The sequence below is a fragment of the Schistocerca nitens genome, chromosome 9 (assembly GCF_023898315.1).
Source record: "Schistocerca nitens isolate TAMUIC-IGC-003100 chromosome 9, iqSchNite1.1, whole genome shotgun sequence".
Lineage (NCBI taxonomy): Eukaryota > Metazoa > Arthropoda > Insecta > Orthoptera > Acrididae > Schistocerca > Schistocerca nitens.
Genome location: NC_064622.1, coordinates 386,951,535 through 386,970,057, shown reverse-complemented (window position 1 = coordinate 386,970,057; position 18,523 = coordinate 386,951,535). Strand labels below are relative to the sequence as shown.

Here is an 18,523-nt window from a genome sequence, read left to right as displayed (position 1 = left end):
TCTGATCTGTCCTGTACTACAAAACAACAGCACAATCCATTGGTTCTTTGGTGTACTACACTGTGATGATTACATATTCGAACTACTAAGCTGAGCTGACAGTTTTAGATTTAATTTTAGATTATGATATCTCTTTTTCTGTGTTTTATGAAATCAAGTCTATATTCTGCCCCAAGCTATGCTCCAGTGACCTGTGAAAACCTCACAAAAATTAGTTTAGCAGTTTTGGAGATTAGGGTGTTCAAACAGACAGACGGACAGACAGAGAGACATTACGTTTTTACTGTTTTCAGATCAAGTCTGCAAAAAAATTTCCCATGCCATATTCCCCCCGCCCCTCCCCCCAACACCCCCAAGAACCAGTTATAAATGACAATCGTTTAATCACCCAATACCTCCCCAGACTGGAATAACTGAACCACATCCTTCATGTACCACCACCCCTCCCAGAATGGCTACTCAAACTTGGAGAAAAAAAATCCCTGAGAATTCCAGGCATGAGGAGGAAGATAAAGTCAAGATGCTCCTCATAAAATAATGGTGAGCGACAAGGGGAATATGTGGGGGTGGGGTTATCATACCACAATAATTACTTTTCTTTCCTCTCAGCTGAGCTATATATCAGCCAAAGAAGTAGTTTAATCAGGGTTTTTATGACATTTGTAAGTCATACAAAATAATATTCATATAATTAACACACAGATATTTTAAAATTTATGATTTATAAAAGTAAATAAAATTAAATTTCAATGTTAGGTTAAAAACACAGTATTCCCTGAGATTTCATGAAATTTCCCTGATTTTTCAAGGTAAAATGTAATTCCCTGAGGATTCTAGGTTCTCCAGAAGAACCACCACCCTACCTCTAAAGTGGAGTTCTGTCACCCACCCGAACTACACAACATCCTAGTGCATCACCTGCCACAGGCTTGTCCCACACCACCAGAGGCTGGGTTACTTGTGAAAGCAGCAGGGTCTTATACTAGCTCAGCTGTAATCATTGCACAGCTTTTTATATTGGTATGACTACCGACCAACTGTTCACCAGGATGAAAGGCTATCACCAAGCTGTTGTAGAGAGCCAAGTGGACCATTTTGTACCACAACATACAGCTGAACATAACAAGCTTGATTTCAATGGCTGCATCACAATCTTACCATCTGGATCATCCTCTTCACCATCAGCTTTTCTGGACGGCGCAGATGTGAGTTATCTTTACTACACACTGTCCACTCCCAAAATTATCCCAGCATCAACCTACGATAACCTACAGCCCCACACCCTCCACCCAGGCTACCACCCTGTCCTTTGTATCACCTCTTCACAATTAATGTCCCCTCACCCTCATTATGCACCTCTCTCTGCCAACACACCCAGTGGTCGTTTCCCCTCTCTGCCAGTGCACCCATCCATCTCTTCCCCTCTCTGCCAATGCACCCACCTGTCTGCTCCTCACCCGACACTGCCTGCTTCTGTGTGTGTGTGTGTGTGTGTGTGTGTGTGTGTGTGTGTGTGTGTGTTTCATTTCTTTTCTGAAGAAGGCTTTGGCTTTCAGCTTAATGTGTAACATCCTTTTTGCTGTGCATCTGCAACTCAATGAATCATCTTTACAGCAAGTAGCAATCTAATTTTTGGATAGTATTTTGTTATTATTAGTATAAATACATTTACTGCTAAAAACAGTATGTGAAATCTAGTGTGGTACACAGTGACAACATATAAATAATGGAGTGAAATTAAGATAAAGTATCACAAATTTAATTATCAAGAGTAAATACTGTAGGTTTAATGCCAACAACTTTTATTGCCCAGCTTATATTCACAAATAACACGCTAAATCAAATATGGTACGCAATGAAAGTAACAGTGCAATGGCTACACAGCATACAATAAATACACAAAATAGGAAAACAATATCTGAGACAGCAGGAAGATAATCAAACTAGTACCTATCTGATTAAGGGAGAGATCCAATAATAGCAAATGCAACAAGAAATCGGATTTACACAGACTATAATCAACAACGGGTGCAGTTAAATAGTAGGGTGTTGAGAGGACGAAGCAGCCTGTTAAGTGAAGTACTTTTGCCCCCCACCACCTCTTTACATATCCAAAAACAAGCAATGCAAGAACACATAACAGGAAAAAGGCTATAGAAGTCCTCTCCACAGTTACATCAGAGCACAATTGTCTCGATGAACAAACCTAACCCCCCCCCCCCCCCATCCCCTGGCACATAAACACACACAAATGTAAATACTTTACGAGTAAGGGAGACCACTTTCCAAAAAGCAGAAGTGTTGAGTCAACAGCTACACACGAGAGAGACTGGAAACTTGCTAGGTTTTGGGCTATATCATTCCATGAGACATATGTGATGCATGGATGTCTGAGCCAGTAGGAAGCAGTGCACGGTGTTGGTGACAATGAGAGGTGAATTGGGAGGGAGTAATAGGACAGAGGAGGGGGAAGACATTGGGCGGAGCATGAGGGGACATGTTGGGCTCAGCTGCATGTTGTGCCACTCGGTGGTCTATTTTGTTCTTGGACGCAGTCTGGTGGTGGCAATTTATTCTAGTGTACAAGTGATTGGTTGACATACTGACATAGAAACATGTGCAGTTATTGCAGCAGAGTTGGAATATGACACAGCTGCTTTCACGGATAGCCCAGCCTGTGACAGAACTGAAGCAGGAGGCACTGGGTGGGAGGACTGGCCAGGTCTTGCATCCGGGTCTTCCACAGTGATATGTTCCCTGCGGGAAAGGGGTGGGAGTGAGAGTGGGATGTGAATGGACTAGGATATTGTGTAGGTTGGATGGGGGATGGAACACCACATAAGGAAGGATGGAATGAATCTTGGGTAGGATGTTCCGCATTTCAGGGCATGAAGATAAATAGTCAATGTCCTGGTGAAGGATGTGGTCAGATGTTCCAGGCCAGGGTGATACTGGGTGACGAGGGGACGCTCCTTTGTAGCTGATTCTTGGCGGCGAGAAGGGAGGATTGAGAGTATGTTAAGATATGACACAGGAAATCTGTTTGCAGCCTAAGTTTGGGTGGGTGGTGGTGAGGGGTAGGGGTGGGTGGGGGTGAGGGGTGGGTGGTGGGAGAAGCTGTAATGCCTGTCTGTGAAGGCCCTCATGAAATATTTAGCATACTGGGCATGGGAGTTCTTGTCACTGAAGATACACTGTCCATGTATGGCCATCTGTATGGGAGGGTTTTTTGGTGTGGAAATGACAACAGCTGTTGAAATGCCATTTTAAACCAACTAACCGTCAACAGTAACCATTTTTCGGCAGCTGCCTTCACTTCCACACGAAAAACTCCTTCCCATAAGGTCTGGCCACCTGTGAATGGTTTATTGCAGTGATGAGAACTCCCTTGTCCAGCATGCTGCTGATCTGACAAGCACCTTCATAGACAGTCACTGTCTTGCCAAAGCTAGTCCATGAACAAACACGAAGGAGCAAGCCCCTTGTCACCCATTATCACCCTGGAACAACTGAGGCACATCCTTCATCAGGGCTTTAATTATATATCATCATGCCCTGAAATAAGGGACATAGTAACCAAGATCCCTCCCACCTCAAGTGGTGTTCCATTGTCCACCCAACGTACACAATATCCCACTCCATCCCTATGATACTCCCACACCCAACCTTTTGCCACAAGGATTATATCCCTGTAGAAGAACTAGGTGTAAGACCAACCCAATCCACCCAGCCAGCACCATCTACTCCCATCCTGTCACAGGCTTAACCTAATCCATCAGAGGCCAGGCCACCTGTGAAAGTAGCCATGTCACGTACCAATTCTGCTACAATCACTGCACAGTTTTTTAATTTCAGCATGGTAATGAAGCTGCTGTCCACCAGAATGAATGGCCACTGCCAAACTGCAACCAAGAACAATAGGTGGCACAATGTGCAGCTGAGCACAACATATTCGATTTCAATGACTGTTTCACGCCCTGGACCATATGAATCCTCCTCTTCACCACCAGCTTTTCTGAACTATCCAGAAGGCAGTTATCCTTGCAACACACCCTTCACTCCCAGCATCATCCTGTCCTCTATCTCTGTTAACTGATTGTCCCCCCCCCCCCCCCCCAAAGAGCTTCCCCTTCCTCTATCCTATCATTCCTGCTCACTTTGCATCTCCATATCACCTTCCTTGTGCATTGCTTCCAATGGCTCTGGCAACTATGCATCACATATCTAGCTCTAGCAGCTGCCAATTTCGCCCCCCCCCCCTCGCATTCCTAGCCAGCAAATATGCTGCGTCCCTCCAAGCTGCTAGCTACTCAACCCCAATCCATCTTCCTGCTTCATGCCTCCCCCCCCCCCCCCCTCCATCCATTCCAACCAATATAATGTCCACCAAAACCTTGTCCATATTCCAAACTACACCACTGAAATTGTCTGCCCACCCAGCACCATGAAGGGGTACAGGCATGTGTATATTCATACTTCAGCTCTAGAAAGGATGTACTACTAAAGCTAGCACTTTTCTGTCTTTTTTGCCAGTCACTGACTCAACGCTTCTGATTTTCGGTGAGTGTGTCTTTTACGCCTGAAGTGTTTACGTTCTGTCAGAACTTTCCTACTATATGTATATACAAATGTAAACCACATAATGTGCTGACTAATTATAAGTTATTAAACGGACGAAGCAGAGGTTAGTTAACTATGTTCTAATTGGACATAAAATGAAAAACAATTAATACCCAGTCACTGATAATGGAGGAGGAAGATAACATGACAAGCAACTGCAAATGATGGGTGGATCCTATCCTTACTGGCTTTTGTTAATTTCATTTAAGTATAGAGATCACAATGCGTAGTACAGTCATCTTTCAGTGCATTTCGATGTTTACAAGGGGAAACATATGAGGCTTTGATCACCCACTGCAACAGATGGAAATAAAGGCAGCAATATCTACTAAATACACGTTTAAGATAACTTACTTTGCTTTTGCATGCGTCAGAATGTGACTTTTAAGATTTGTAGACTGTGCAAACTTTTTATTGCAACCATCAAAAGGACAGACGTAGGGGCGATCACCAGTGTGGATGCGCACGTGTGTCCTTAGGTTGAAGTCAAGTGAGAATCGTTTACCACAACCTTCAAACGTACACTGTGAAAAGATATTGCAAAGCAGAGGACATCATTACCTTTATGAGAAACATAGTAATAACTTAACTCACAATCTAATGTTTATTTTTAGATTACTATAGAGCAGTTAGGTTCCTGTTGTACTGCATTGAAACTTGGGTAAATTAAGGTAATGGTCTTTGTTTCATAATCAAGATCACTGACTATGCAATCAAACATGAATAACCTAAAAAAAGGGGTGCACAGAAGAAGTCAAGTTAGTATGAGGGTGCCATGTTCAGGCAATCATTGAATTATATCACAAACTGACTAATAACAAATGTCTCTGGAGTTCTATTATCATTCATCTCTCTAGGCTTTCATTTGCGATTAGATTAGATTAGATTAATACTAGTTCCATGGATCATGAATACGATATTTCGTAATGATGTGGAATGAGTCAAATTTTCGAATACATGACATAATTAAGTTAATTTAACAACATACTTAAGTTAGTATAACAACTTTTTATTTTTTTGTGTTTTTATTTATTTATTTTTTATTTTTTAAATATTCTTTTTTTTCTTAATTTATATCTAAAAATTCCTCTATGGAGTAGGAGGAGTTGTCATTCAGAAATTCTTTTAATGTCTTCTTAAATACTTGTTGGTTATCTGTCAGACTTTTGATACTATTTGGTAAGTGACCAAAGACTTTAGTGGCAGTATAATTCACCCCTTTCTGTGCCAAAGTTAGATTTAATCTTGAATAGTGAAGATCATCCTTTCTCCAAGTATTGTAGTTATGCACACTGCTATTACTTTTGAATTGGGTTTGGTTCTTAATAACAAATTTCAAAGAGAGTATATATACTGAGAAGCTACTGTGAATATCCCAAGATCCTTAAATAAATGTCTGCAGGATGATCTTGGGTGGACTCCAGCTATTATTCTGATTACACGCTTTTGTGCAATAAATACTTTATTCCTCAGTGATGAATTACCCCAAAATATGATGCCATATGAAAGCAATGAGTGAAAACAGGCGTAGTAAGCTAATTTACTAAGATGTTTATCACCAAAATTTGCAATGACCCTTATTGCATAAGTAGCTGAACTCAAACATTTCAGCAGATCATCAATGTATGAACCACAGTGCATGCTAACTGTAATAATTTATTTTATAGTTTATGTGAATAACATTCAAACTCACCACCACATTAGCTTCTGATTAGCTATTCAAAAGTTCCCTTTCTTTAAATTTTCTAAACGCTAGAAAAATAAATCTTAAAATTCAATGTTATTAAAAATGGATACAGAGCACTTCACACTGCTGCAAGTTGCCTTAACACCAAGCATACTATGTCATTTAACATATTTGACTAAACAAACATAAACAGACATACCAGTGATAGAGATATGATCAAGGCACATCTTTTACCAATACAGCAGTTATAAATACAGTTAAAAATGAAGTACAATGATACTCTGAAACTGGTACAAGGTAAGGGAAAAAGCATAAATGAAGACAAACTTTATGTAAAGCAGAAAAAACATAATTTTTTGTTTTGTTTTAAGGTACTCTGTTTAAAAACAACAAATAATGTATATCGTTTCAGTTACACAGTCATACTGAAATTTAAAGACATAATACCATCATATAAACAATACCCATACATCCATCATTTCATGGAAAATGAAAGAAGTTACAAAATCAACAAAGAAGAAGACCAAGTATCACATCATTTCTACATTTACTTACATACTTCATTATTTGTCAATGAGAACTTTATACTACTCTCTGGGCACAATCTCTTCCAATATAGCAGTTTCCTTTTAACTCTGTGAAATTTTAATAAAACCACATAGAATGTTTATAACACCAGCGTAATAGCTTTATGTTTGAAGTTTCCTTCCACCCCCCCCCCCCCCCCTATAGATTTGATTCTTTCAGTAATACACAGGTCAGATGTTCTTCAACTGAAACTTCGAAATTAATATCTTCTTCTATCCATGGATCCCCCCTTGAACTCCCGAAGCATATCTGTACCACTTGCACAATGATCGAACCTACTGGTAACAAATCTAGCAACTTGCCTATGAATTACTTCGATGTCTTCTTTCAATCCGACCTGATGCCGATCCCAAACACTTGAGCAATACTCATGAATAGGTCGTGCTAGCGTCCTATGTATGCATTTCTTTACAGATGAACTACACTTTCCTAAAATTCTCCCAATAAACCGAAGTTGAGCATTCATCTTCCCTACCACAATCCTCAAATGCTCATTCCACAGCACTTCACAATGTTATGACCAGATATTTAAACGACATGACTGTGTCAAGCAGGACACTAACAAATCCTGTATCCAAACATTACGGGTTTGTTTTTCTTACTCATCCCCATTAACATACCTTTTTTATATTAAGAGCCATCAGCCATTCATTACACCAATTAGAAATTTTGTCTAGGTCATCTTCTCTAACACCTTCCTGTACACCATAGCATCATCTGCGAACAGCAGCAGCAGATTTCTGCCCACCCTCCCTGTCAAACCATTTATGTATATGGAAAATAGCAATGGACCTATCACACTTCCCTAGGGCACTTTAATGTTCCATAAAAGCATTTCAAACTTGTTATCTCTTAGACTTTCCTGGTGATTTGTCATCTTGTTAAGATCAGATGTTCTGCCAGTGGTGCCTGGAGCTCTGTCTGCCATGTATTCCACATCGGGTGTTTTCAGAGGGGACATCCAACCCAGAGCAGATAGCAGACTGAACTCCAGGCACCACAAAGGTACAAATATAGGACCCAGTCAGCCAGGCAGCCAGTCTCGAGGAACACCTGTTGAAAATGCCAAGTTATGGTATCGAAACATGGCATTGGGAAGATGTGAACTACTGGCAGAACACCTGATATCAACATGATGACCAATTCAAAGTTGTCTGAGGACAGCAGCATCAGGTTATAGAATAATGATGGTGTTTAGTGATACATGATGGGGTAAGTGAATCTGAAAAATTAGGGCCATTTCTTATTCAGCATGGAACAAGCAATAATACAAGCTTACATCATGAGAAAACATGACATATGGAGTACTTTCTCTTCAGAAGGAAAGAACAATAATTATTTGCTGGAAATTGAACTGCAGCTACATATTCTGAACCAGAGGTTACATTAAAAACAGAATATCGTAGCACGAAAAGCCACTGGAGAGAAGTAAAAGCTGCTCTATTATGAATCAAATGAAGAAAGCAGGTTACGGTTCAACATCCAGTTAAACAGAGTTGATTAGAAACATCAAATCTTGGGGACAAGGATGAAGGGTGAATTAAAAACTTTCTGAAGGAACCAGTCTACAATTTGCCTTTAAATGATTAATGGGAAACACGGAAAACCTAATTTTGAATGGCCAGAGGGGAGTAGAAACTTAGTCCTTCAAAATAAACTGTAAATTAGGAGAGAGACGGGTTGCAGAAAAGGATTCAAAACTACCAGTGGATTAATGTAGTAGTAGTCTCCCCTTGATAGGTCAGGTGAGCAATAGATAAAGGGAACAGCTACTTGGCTAGCAGAGTACTTGTGAAGTGCACATGTTCTTTTTTTAGGATAGGCAGTAGTTTAAGGTACTCAGATGAACATTCACCAATGACACACAGATAGTGAAACCAGACCACGTTCAGAGTAATGGCACTTCAACTGTCAGAGCTTTGTCAGTAAATTGTTTAAGTATTCATCACAAAGTTTCTGAATTTACTGGCCTCCAAGAAAAGTCTTGTACTCAAATTATTCTCGGGATAGACAGCTGGCTGAAACCCAAAGTAGAAAGTTCTGAGATACTTATTGATTCATGGAGCATATAAGGAAAACACAGATTAATGAATTATGCAGGAATAAAGGCAATGACTCACTGAAAGGCAGCAGCACTGTGTCATTGACAGGTACATGAACAAAAGGTACAGAGCTTTGCTTTGCTAGCTTTTGGAATGAAATTCCTTTCTCAAGAAACATGTGCCCCCCCCCCCCCCCCCACATACACACACAAAATTAGGTGGGTGGGGAGCAGTGAGTTACCTTAGGTTTAGGCCAGGGAGATTATGGGAACCAAGGATGTTCTTTAAGGACAGCTTCCATCTGCAAGCTCAGAAAAGATGGTGGTGGCGGGGAGGATCCAGATGGCACAGGCTGTGAACAGCCACTGAAATTTCTCATGTTGTGCTTTGCTGAGTGTTGTGCCACTAGGTGGTCCTTCTCGTTTCTGGCAACAGTTTGGTGGTGGACATTCATTCTGGTTCACAGCTGGTTGGTTGTCATACCAATGTAAAACGCTATGCAGTGGTTGCAGCAGAGCTCATGTATAACATGGCTGCTTTCACAGGTGGCCTAGCCTATGATGGGGTAGGATAAGCTTGTAATGGTACAGGATTATGAGGTGCTGGGTGGATGGATAGGGCAGGTCTTGCATCTGGGTCTTCCACAAGGGTATGATCCCTATGGCAGGGAATTGGAGGAGGGAGTGGCATATGGATGGACTAAGACGCTGTTGACGTTGCGTGGGCAGAAGAGCATCACTTTGGGAGGGGATGGAGGTACCTTGGGTAGGGTGTCCCTCACTTCAAAGCCCTCACAAAGGACGTGGTTCAGTCATTCCAGTCCCGGGTAGTGTTGCAGGACAAGGGCACGTCTTTGTGGTTGGTTCTTTGGATGACTGTGAGGATCAGGTGTCTGTGGGGATAAGGTACGGGAGATCTGTTTGCGTTTTAGGTCTGGGGGGTATTACCTGTCTGTGAAGGCCTTTGTGAGGCATTCAGCGTACTGGGTGTGGGAGTTCTCATCACTGCTGGTTGCCATAGGTAGCTGGGCCATATGGGAGGGATTTTTTGGTGTGGAAGGGGTGGCAGCTGTCAAAGTGCAGGTACTATTGGTGACTGGTGGGACTGATGTGCACTGAAATGCGGACGGAGCCATCTGAGAGGAGGAGATCGACATCCAGGAAGGTGGCACAATGGGTGGAGGAGGACCAGATGAAATGGATGGGAGAGTAGGGGTTGAGATTGTGAAGGAATGAGGATAATGTGTCCTGGCCTTGGGTCCTGTTTATAAAGATGTCATCAATGAACCTGAACCAGACCAGGGGTTTGGGGTTTTGAGAAGCTAGAAATGTTTCCTCTAGGTGGCCAAGAAGAGGGCATACAAGGGTTCTAGATGGGTGCCCATGGCTTTTATACCTTCACTACAAAGATGAAGCAGTTATGGGTTAGGATGTAGTTGGTTACGTGTACGAGGAATGAAGTGGTGGGTTTGGAATCTGTAGGGCGTTGGATGAGTTAGTGTTCAATCACGGCAAGGCCATGGGCATGAGGGATGTTGGTGTATAATGAGGTTGCATCTACAGTGATGAGTTGGGATCAGGAAGGTAAGAGATTATACTGCAATTGACAAAAATATTGCGTCTATTGAGGTTGAATGTGACCAGGGTTGCCCAAGTTTCCCCAAGTGAAATTCCCTGATAGTTCCGTGATTTCCAGACAAGTTTTAGCATTTTTCCCTGCCAAATTTTGAGATCTCAAGGGTACGTAAAGATGTAAGTTGACAATCCATCCTTGCAGCTACAGTACAAGAAACAATAGTACCAAATGAGAAAATATGTAAATAAAACCTGCAAGCAGATGGCATTTCCTAAAGTGAGCAAAACTCTTAAGTGCTAACATCAACATCTTTTGTAATGGACTGTTTTTAGATGGAAAAAGCAAGCCAAATGGTATCTGTTTCATTAAGACAACTGATATTTTATTTCAATAAAATGACGCACATTTGGTGACAAAAATACGCATTTCCTTGGAGTCACAAGACAGATTTGAAATGCCTTCACGGATTTCAGAAATAACCTCAGAAAGAAATAGGCATCTTGAAAGAAATGTATAAGACAGGGAAGAGTTGTGTAAACCAACAATATAAGTGACCACCAATAAAATGTTTCTTCTGCTATGGTCATTATTGTCAGTACAAACTGCCAGCAACTTTCTTCTTCTTCTTCTTCTTCTTCTTCTTCTTATCATCCATATTTTCTAATAATAAACTACTTTTGAAGTGCCAAAGTGTACCACAATCAATAAAATGTCTATAACATGCTGCACTCTACAACATATTTGTGGCGAGACAGCCACAGTTTCTGAAATCCATCACGCATAGCCTCTGGCCTGCCGAAGAGCACTGCAGTCCTGGGTCCATGCATAAAACACAAAAATGTGCTTCATAATGCCACACACAAACACACCCGGCCTGCAGGCAGTGGGCAGTTCGGTGAGATTGGATCTGATGGGCAGGACCTGCTCATTAGTGGGAAACAAAGAACTTCAGATCAGCAGGCCTGAACCGTTAGAGATTCCCGCAGAAATGTCCTGTGATTTTGGCCTGCTGCTGACATCCATTCATGTGGGCAGCTAGTCAGGAGTCACAGACAGCATGTTGATGAAATGGGACCACAGTGAACAATCATGCAACTGATAACTTGCACAAATACTCTGATAATCAATAATAATGAGGATAGGTAGCAACTCACTGTAAAGATGATCGCTGAGCCACATACAGACATGAAGAAAAGACAATCATACTCTCACAACTAAATTTTCGGCCACAGCCTTTGTCAGAAAACGAGCGCACAAACTCGTTCACACAATCACTAGACCAAACTCATGCTCACATAGCCACCGTCTCTGGTCACTGCATCTACCAGTCTCCGAGAATCAGATCCAAACAAACCACTCCACACGCCTCCCTGCCTCTCGTCAGCAGCTGCTAGGCTAGTGGCGAGAAGTGGTGGCAGCACTGACTGCAAGCTGATGGGAGTGGTAGGTAGGGGGGAGCAATAGTAATGACGGAGTAGAAAAACGGCGCATGTGCTCAGCTGCACCCAACCAGTGATGATGCATGACATCACAAAAAACAAACCATTTCATCTACTGGGGGGGGGGGATTTTTCCAGTGTTTTTTTCCCCCTCCGGATTTCCCTGACATGTTTGAAATTCCCCGATTTCCAGAACCTCTGGCACCCCTGCTGACAGTGACATTATCTGCGAAAATAATTATTTTTTTGAAAATATAACTTAACTGGATGGATAAAAAATCAAGCAGCAGCCACCAATTCCAAGACAATTTTAGAGTCATTTGAATAAAGTCTATGGTCAGTAGTGCAGAAATACCTAGATCATGCGATATTAGTTGTGGTGACTTTAACCTACCAAGTATAGACTAGGATGTCTACGGATTCATTGCAGGGTGAAGGGGGAGGCAGTTACAGACAGTCTTATGTAAGACTTTCGTAATCTTTTTCTGAAAACTGTCTTGAGCAGCTAGTTAGACAGCCCGCATGCAATAGAAATATTTGAGAAATAGTAGCTACAAACAGGCATGATCTTATCACACTGCCAGTACAGAGACCACGATTAGTGAATATGGTAACATATTATCTGATGTTTCTAAAGTTAATAGTCAATCAAGAAGGCTACGGAGTATATATGCTAGAAACAGCAGGTACGTTGTTCTAAGCATTCCACTTAAGACAACAAATTGAGATCATTCAGTTTCAGTATCATGGACGGAGAGCAATTATAGGCCAAGTTTTAATGAATTGTAAATTGTTCTCTGAAGGTGTATGTGCCGACTAAATGCATTATGTACAGAAAAGACCCACTGTGGTTTAACAACAAAATTCGAAAAATCCTGGGAAGCAAAGGCTATTGCACCCTCAGTTCAAAAGGGAGTGCGCAAATGACAACTGGTAAAAGTTCGTAAAAATTCGTGCAGCTGCTAAAAGATTGATGTACAAAGCATACAATAACCACCACCATCCTACCTCAGCAAACCACCTTGCTGAGAAAATTCAGGTCCTACGTAAAATTGCTAAGCAGGTCTAAGGGCTTTATCCATGCTCTTGCTGACCAGTTTAGTGTGGCAGTAGAAGATAGCAAAAGGAAAGCCGAAGTTTTAAATTTCACAATAAGAAATTGTTCACGCAGGAGAATCGTACAAACTTATCATTATTCGACCACTGCACAGACTTGTGTATGAAGGACATTCCCAGTGTAAAGAAACAACTGAAAGCAAAGAAGTCACCAGGTATGGATGGAACCCCAATTCAGTTTTACAGTATGGCAGTATATCTGAACACGGGTCCATGGAGCCCTGGGGCTCCGTGAAACCTGAAAATTGAAATGTGTTGCAATAAAATGGAACTCACAGCTGTTGTCCGAGAAGGATCTTTTTCCGTTGCTAAACAGAAAGCAATTAGAAATTATACCTACATTTGTAAATTTAAATGTTTTCCGACTTTGCTAAATTTCTGCCCTGAAGTCTGTCAACCATTATATAGGACCACTTCAAGTGAGAGAAATCCCGTGTTTGTGATGGCACTAAACCTATTGTACATTAATTTCACAATGCCTTGGAATTTCGTGGGTTTCATCTTCACATGACAGAAAGCTCCAACCACTACCACCAATTACAGTTAAAAAGACGAAGAAGAAGAGGAAGTAAATATTAGTCATTCCTATGTTTATAAATGTCAATATTCTCCCCCCCCCCCTCCCCCCCAAATTCTGGGATTTCTAAAAAAAAATTTATGACAAACCCCCTCACAAAATATGTTTCTAGATCCATCACTGCAAGTAACTCTTGACTCAAATTAGGTGTGGTTAATGTAAAATTGTATTGGAAGATAGATCACAATATGTTTTTTTGATTCAATCAATTTGAGAAAAGATCAAAATGACATACAACCACAACATTGGTCTTAAACTGCTTCCTTTCTAACAAATGTAATAACAACTCTGAAACAATAATATTGCAATGTGATCTTATTACTGTTGAAGCAAAAATTTCCTGCTTCTTTAATTTTCCAGGAACGAATAATTAAAACAAGGAAAAAGAAAAACAATAAAGTTTGGAACTTGCTCCTTACTTAATCAACAAAGTGAAACTGCACTCGATATTGTCCTTTTTTCTACAGTGGCAAGGTCATGTGATTAGATAAGGGAAACAAGGTTTAACTGCTTCACACCTTTACAAGTTTCTATGGTCACTTTAGAGTGTTAACCGCTGGTGTTTTCGAAGCTAGATACAATAGTAAGCTTTATGACATGCATTTTCTCTGTCAGTTTAACTCGAGTGGGATGTAAGTATGACACCACCATACATACGTCTAGGCTCAATGAATGGCATTAGTCATGTTTTTCCCCTTCATCGTTCCATCAAACAATGGAAGAGGAAAAAAGTATTACTGGAGAAAATGGGTATTAGAGACATGTGTTCATGGCATGGCACATGACATGGGAGTGGAGGGTAATAAACAGCAGATGTTTACAGATTGATTTGTCATCAGCCATTATTTTTCTGAGGTGCTCAATGTTTTTTTGTGTTGCAACATTTCTCAAGTTCGCAATGGACCGATGGTAGCAATCATCTGCATTAAAACTCAAGACTCTTCGTGGTAAGTCAAACAATGGGTTTGAAAGTGAGCCTTCAAGTTCACAAGCTAATACAAGCGAAAGTGAAGGAAAGAAGAGAAGACACTGTGATGACAACCTTGGTTACGGATTTACATGCATAGGCAGTGATGACAGCCAGCAGTCTTGTGTTATAAATTATTGAGCAAGTAAAGCAAGAAAACTGTTAATCTTCGAAGACATATGGAGAAGAAATGTGAGGGGCACGTTGGTAAGTCAATACACTTTTTTATTAACAAACTCAAGCAGACGAAATGCAGTAAAAGTGCAATGTCAAATACTGCAGTGGTTGCTAATACTAATGGAAAAGCTACTTCAGCATCATAGCATTTGTCATTCCTAGTTGCTAAATCTGGAAAACCCCACACAGTTGTGGAAAATTTAATCCTACCAGCTGCAAAAGTTATATGTGAGATTATGGTAAGTGACTTAATTCCTAAGGAAATAAACTCAATTGCCCTTTTCAACGGTACAATTAACAGGATAACTGACAACATGTCTTTCAATGTGAAAGAACAATTAATTTTAAAACTTCAAGGTTATCTCAAACCCGATGAAAGTAGAGACGTCCGAACGGAAAAGCGTATCTGTTGGTTTTCATTGTTATGAGTGTAAAGAGACTATTTGTGAGGAGCTTTTGTTCTGTACAGTGGCACTTACAACAAGGCAGAAGATGAGTTCATGACAAACAGTGATATCGGGTACAATAAATGTGTAACTATTACTATGGATGGCACATGTGCTTTTACAGGTTTGATGTCATCCTTAATGGCTTGAGCGAAACCTTTAGCACCAGAAGTAACGTGTAGCTTCACACACAGAGAAGCTTTAGCAGTGAGAAAAATACCTGAGGATTTGAAATGTGATCTGGATGAAATTACAAAACTTGTTAACGTCATTAAATCATGTCCTCTAAATTCCAGTCTTTTCACAGTTTTATGTGAAGAAATTGGCAGTCAACACATTCTTACATACTGAAGAGTGGTTATCAAAGAGGGGAAGTCCTCTGTCATTTTTTTGTGCTGTGTGATGAAGTATGCTTCTTTCTTTTACACAAGCAACATTCTTTTTCAGGCATGAAATTGTGTGCTTTAGATTCATTGTGTAAAGTGGCCTACTTGTTGGATATTTTCTTCTTTCTCAACAAACTTAATTTAGGCCTGGAAGGAAGAAATTTTAATATCTTCCAGACTGAGAGTAATGTTGAAGCTTCACTTATGAAACTGCACCTGTGGGCAGCATGAGTATAAAACAATAACTATTCATCATTTCCAGTGCTCAAGGGCTTCTTCATTGATTCTTCGGGTGAAAAACTTTCTGCTGAAATGCACAAAACACTTTTAAGGCACTTGAGAGCATTAGCTGCAAGTTCTCAAGAACATTTCCCTGTCTCACAACCTGGTAATAGTTGGATTGAAAGTCCTTTCGCTGATGTAGAAATCCATGACATAAAAGATATGAATCTCTCCGATACAGAACATCAGCTACTGGAACTATCATGCAATACTTTATGGAAAAATGTTTTTATTGAAAATGAACTTTGTAGCTTGTTCTTTTCTGCTCTGTGCAGTATTAAAACCTTAAAGCAAAATTATCTTAATGTGAAACTGAACCTAAGGTTATTCCAGATTTCATTGAAATTACGGAAAAACACAAAAAATTTCATGCCTCACATTAGTGGCTCCACGTTCGAGAACAGTTTCACATGCGGATTTCCTATTTTAAAAAAATAAACAAAATTAAATTAGGGAAAAAGCACACATTGATTTTCACTTAAGGTACTTACAGCACTGTATTACTGCACTGTTACAGTAAGTCACTGCATTTTCAATGGTAATTTCAGTCACTAGGCAACAAACAATCATGTATGTTTAAAATAAATTACTTATTGCATTATTGTTCTTGATATTTGTCTTGCCACTGGTAATCCTACTTAGTCACTTTTTTTACTAATATGTGAAATTTCAGACAGCAATGCAAGGGGGTCCAAAGATCACTTTCCAAATAAACAAAGGACCCACGTTATAGAAAAGTCTGAGAACCACTGTGGCTGTTTGCTGATGATGCTGTGGTGTATGGGAAGGTGTCATCATTCAGTTACCAGTTACTGCAGGAGGGTACTTGGAGAGACGAATGGCAGCATTGGCCCTGTGGTGACTCCAACACTTGCCTCCATCTTGTAGCGATTCGAGAATTTCTGTGTAAATTCTAGAACCACTCAGCCTTCTACCACCTCGAATACTCAATATTCTAAATACTAGTGTGGGATGGTCAAATCCTACCTACTGCACGTCACATGTTTGTGTGTGCAGGTTTAAAATCAGTCGCAGGAACAAAGTAGATGTGGCAGTTGAACAGCACCGACAAGTACTTGTTGGGCAATCCATTGATGTTTTAGAGGAAGAACCATGGAGTTTTTATGCAGCTCTGTGCCTATTCTGTCATTGACTATTGTTATGTGAAAGAAGAACAGTTGAAAAAGTAATCTTGGAGACTCTTAATCCAGCCTTGGTAGAGGCAAGACCTGTGAAGTAGGGTCATGGTTATTAAGTCAGCTCTTTTATAAATGTAATTAAATTTGTTTCTGACATTGGATGGAGCAAGTGACTTAGTGGAAGTCATATATGTGCGTGGAAAGTAAGAATTTTACTCTGTATGGAGTTCAAATATACCGTTGGTTACGAAATGTATAGTTCGCGTATCTACTTATTTCACAAGTAGAGAGAGAGGCTTAAATATTCCTGTACCTAGCATCATTCTACGGATACAGTCAAGAGAGTTTTCCAGTAGCCAGCAAAGAAGATCAGCTGCGAATCTCAAGTAAGTCACCTCGTATAAAAGAAGTGGGAAGTCTGTACGTCTACTTCACACTTTAAATCGGCATCAAAAACGTTAGAACGTGGCGACCTGTGTGAAAGGACCCGAGAAAACGGGAATTTTAAGTCAAAAACTAGAGAAGAAGTTGTTACATGTTTCCCTAGCAATCAAACATATCACAAGAACGGATTTGCTCTGAGACACTGGAGAGGGCAAGTTCACACAAGATTATGGACTTCCCTGTCATTAGCAAATTGAAAGTACTCTTCCAAAGCTGCCTTACAAATAGTTGTGAACACCATAGAAGGGACGGCTCTCTCACCAGAGTAGAAATCCATGTACCATCTGGAAGCAATTGAGCAGGACCCTGCTATGCCTCTGTGGCTGTCAGGAGCTGTAGCACAGCTGCCAAAGAAGGTTTTACCTAATGCAGTTTGTATCCCTCACTTTCTTCTTCCAATGACACACAGCTTTCAGTTCCAACAGTGAGCCTGATGGATACATGGATACTGGGGGATGGGACTTCACACTGTGCAACAGCAGGCACTGAGCAGGACTCTTCACCTGCTGCGTGAAGTATTACTTCTGTAAGTGCCTTTGTACATTGCAAAATATTACTGACTCCTCAAGTTGTTTTTAAGAGAAACAGGATTTCTTGGTTGGAAGTGACTGGTATGTCTGCTGGGCATATACACCTGACTGCTTGCAGCACACACTACAAATTATGAGCATATGAGGAATTTTGTTGCTTGAAAACATCTCGTCCATAGCCTGAATACCTCACATCACTTCTGTGTCATCCAAATCATTTTTTGGGGGAAAAAATTAAAACTGCCCAGAGCAGTTATAGTAGTCCCCATTTTGACTCACCAGTATAGATAGGGTGTAACTAGGCATATGTTTGTTGTGCTCGCATAAGATATTGTTACATGATATTGTGAAAATATAATTTAAGAAAGACCTCCCACTTGTATCACACTACTTTAACAGTCATCTCTTTATCCCCAAACATAACAAATCTTCCCTCTCAGGGAAAGATAGCCTACACCAAGAACCACTACATTTCTGTTTGTGTCAATTCCAAATAGCTTTGTTGCTG

At 40.5% G+C, this 18,523-nt stretch overlaps 1 protein-coding gene across 1 annotated transcript in view; it reads right to left on the bottom strand.

Annotated features, from left to right (window-relative positions):
• LOC126202973 (transcriptional repressor protein YY1-like) overlaps nt 1–18,523 on the bottom strand; it is an 85,288-nt gene that overhangs the window by 15,679 nt on the left and 51,086 nt on the right. Inside the window, exon 4 of the mRNA XM_049937114.1 lies at nt 4,975–5,144. Coding sequence (XP_049793071.1) covers nt 4,975–5,144 — 170 coding nt within the window. The remainder of the gene's footprint in view (nt 1–4,974; nt 5,145–18,523) is intronic.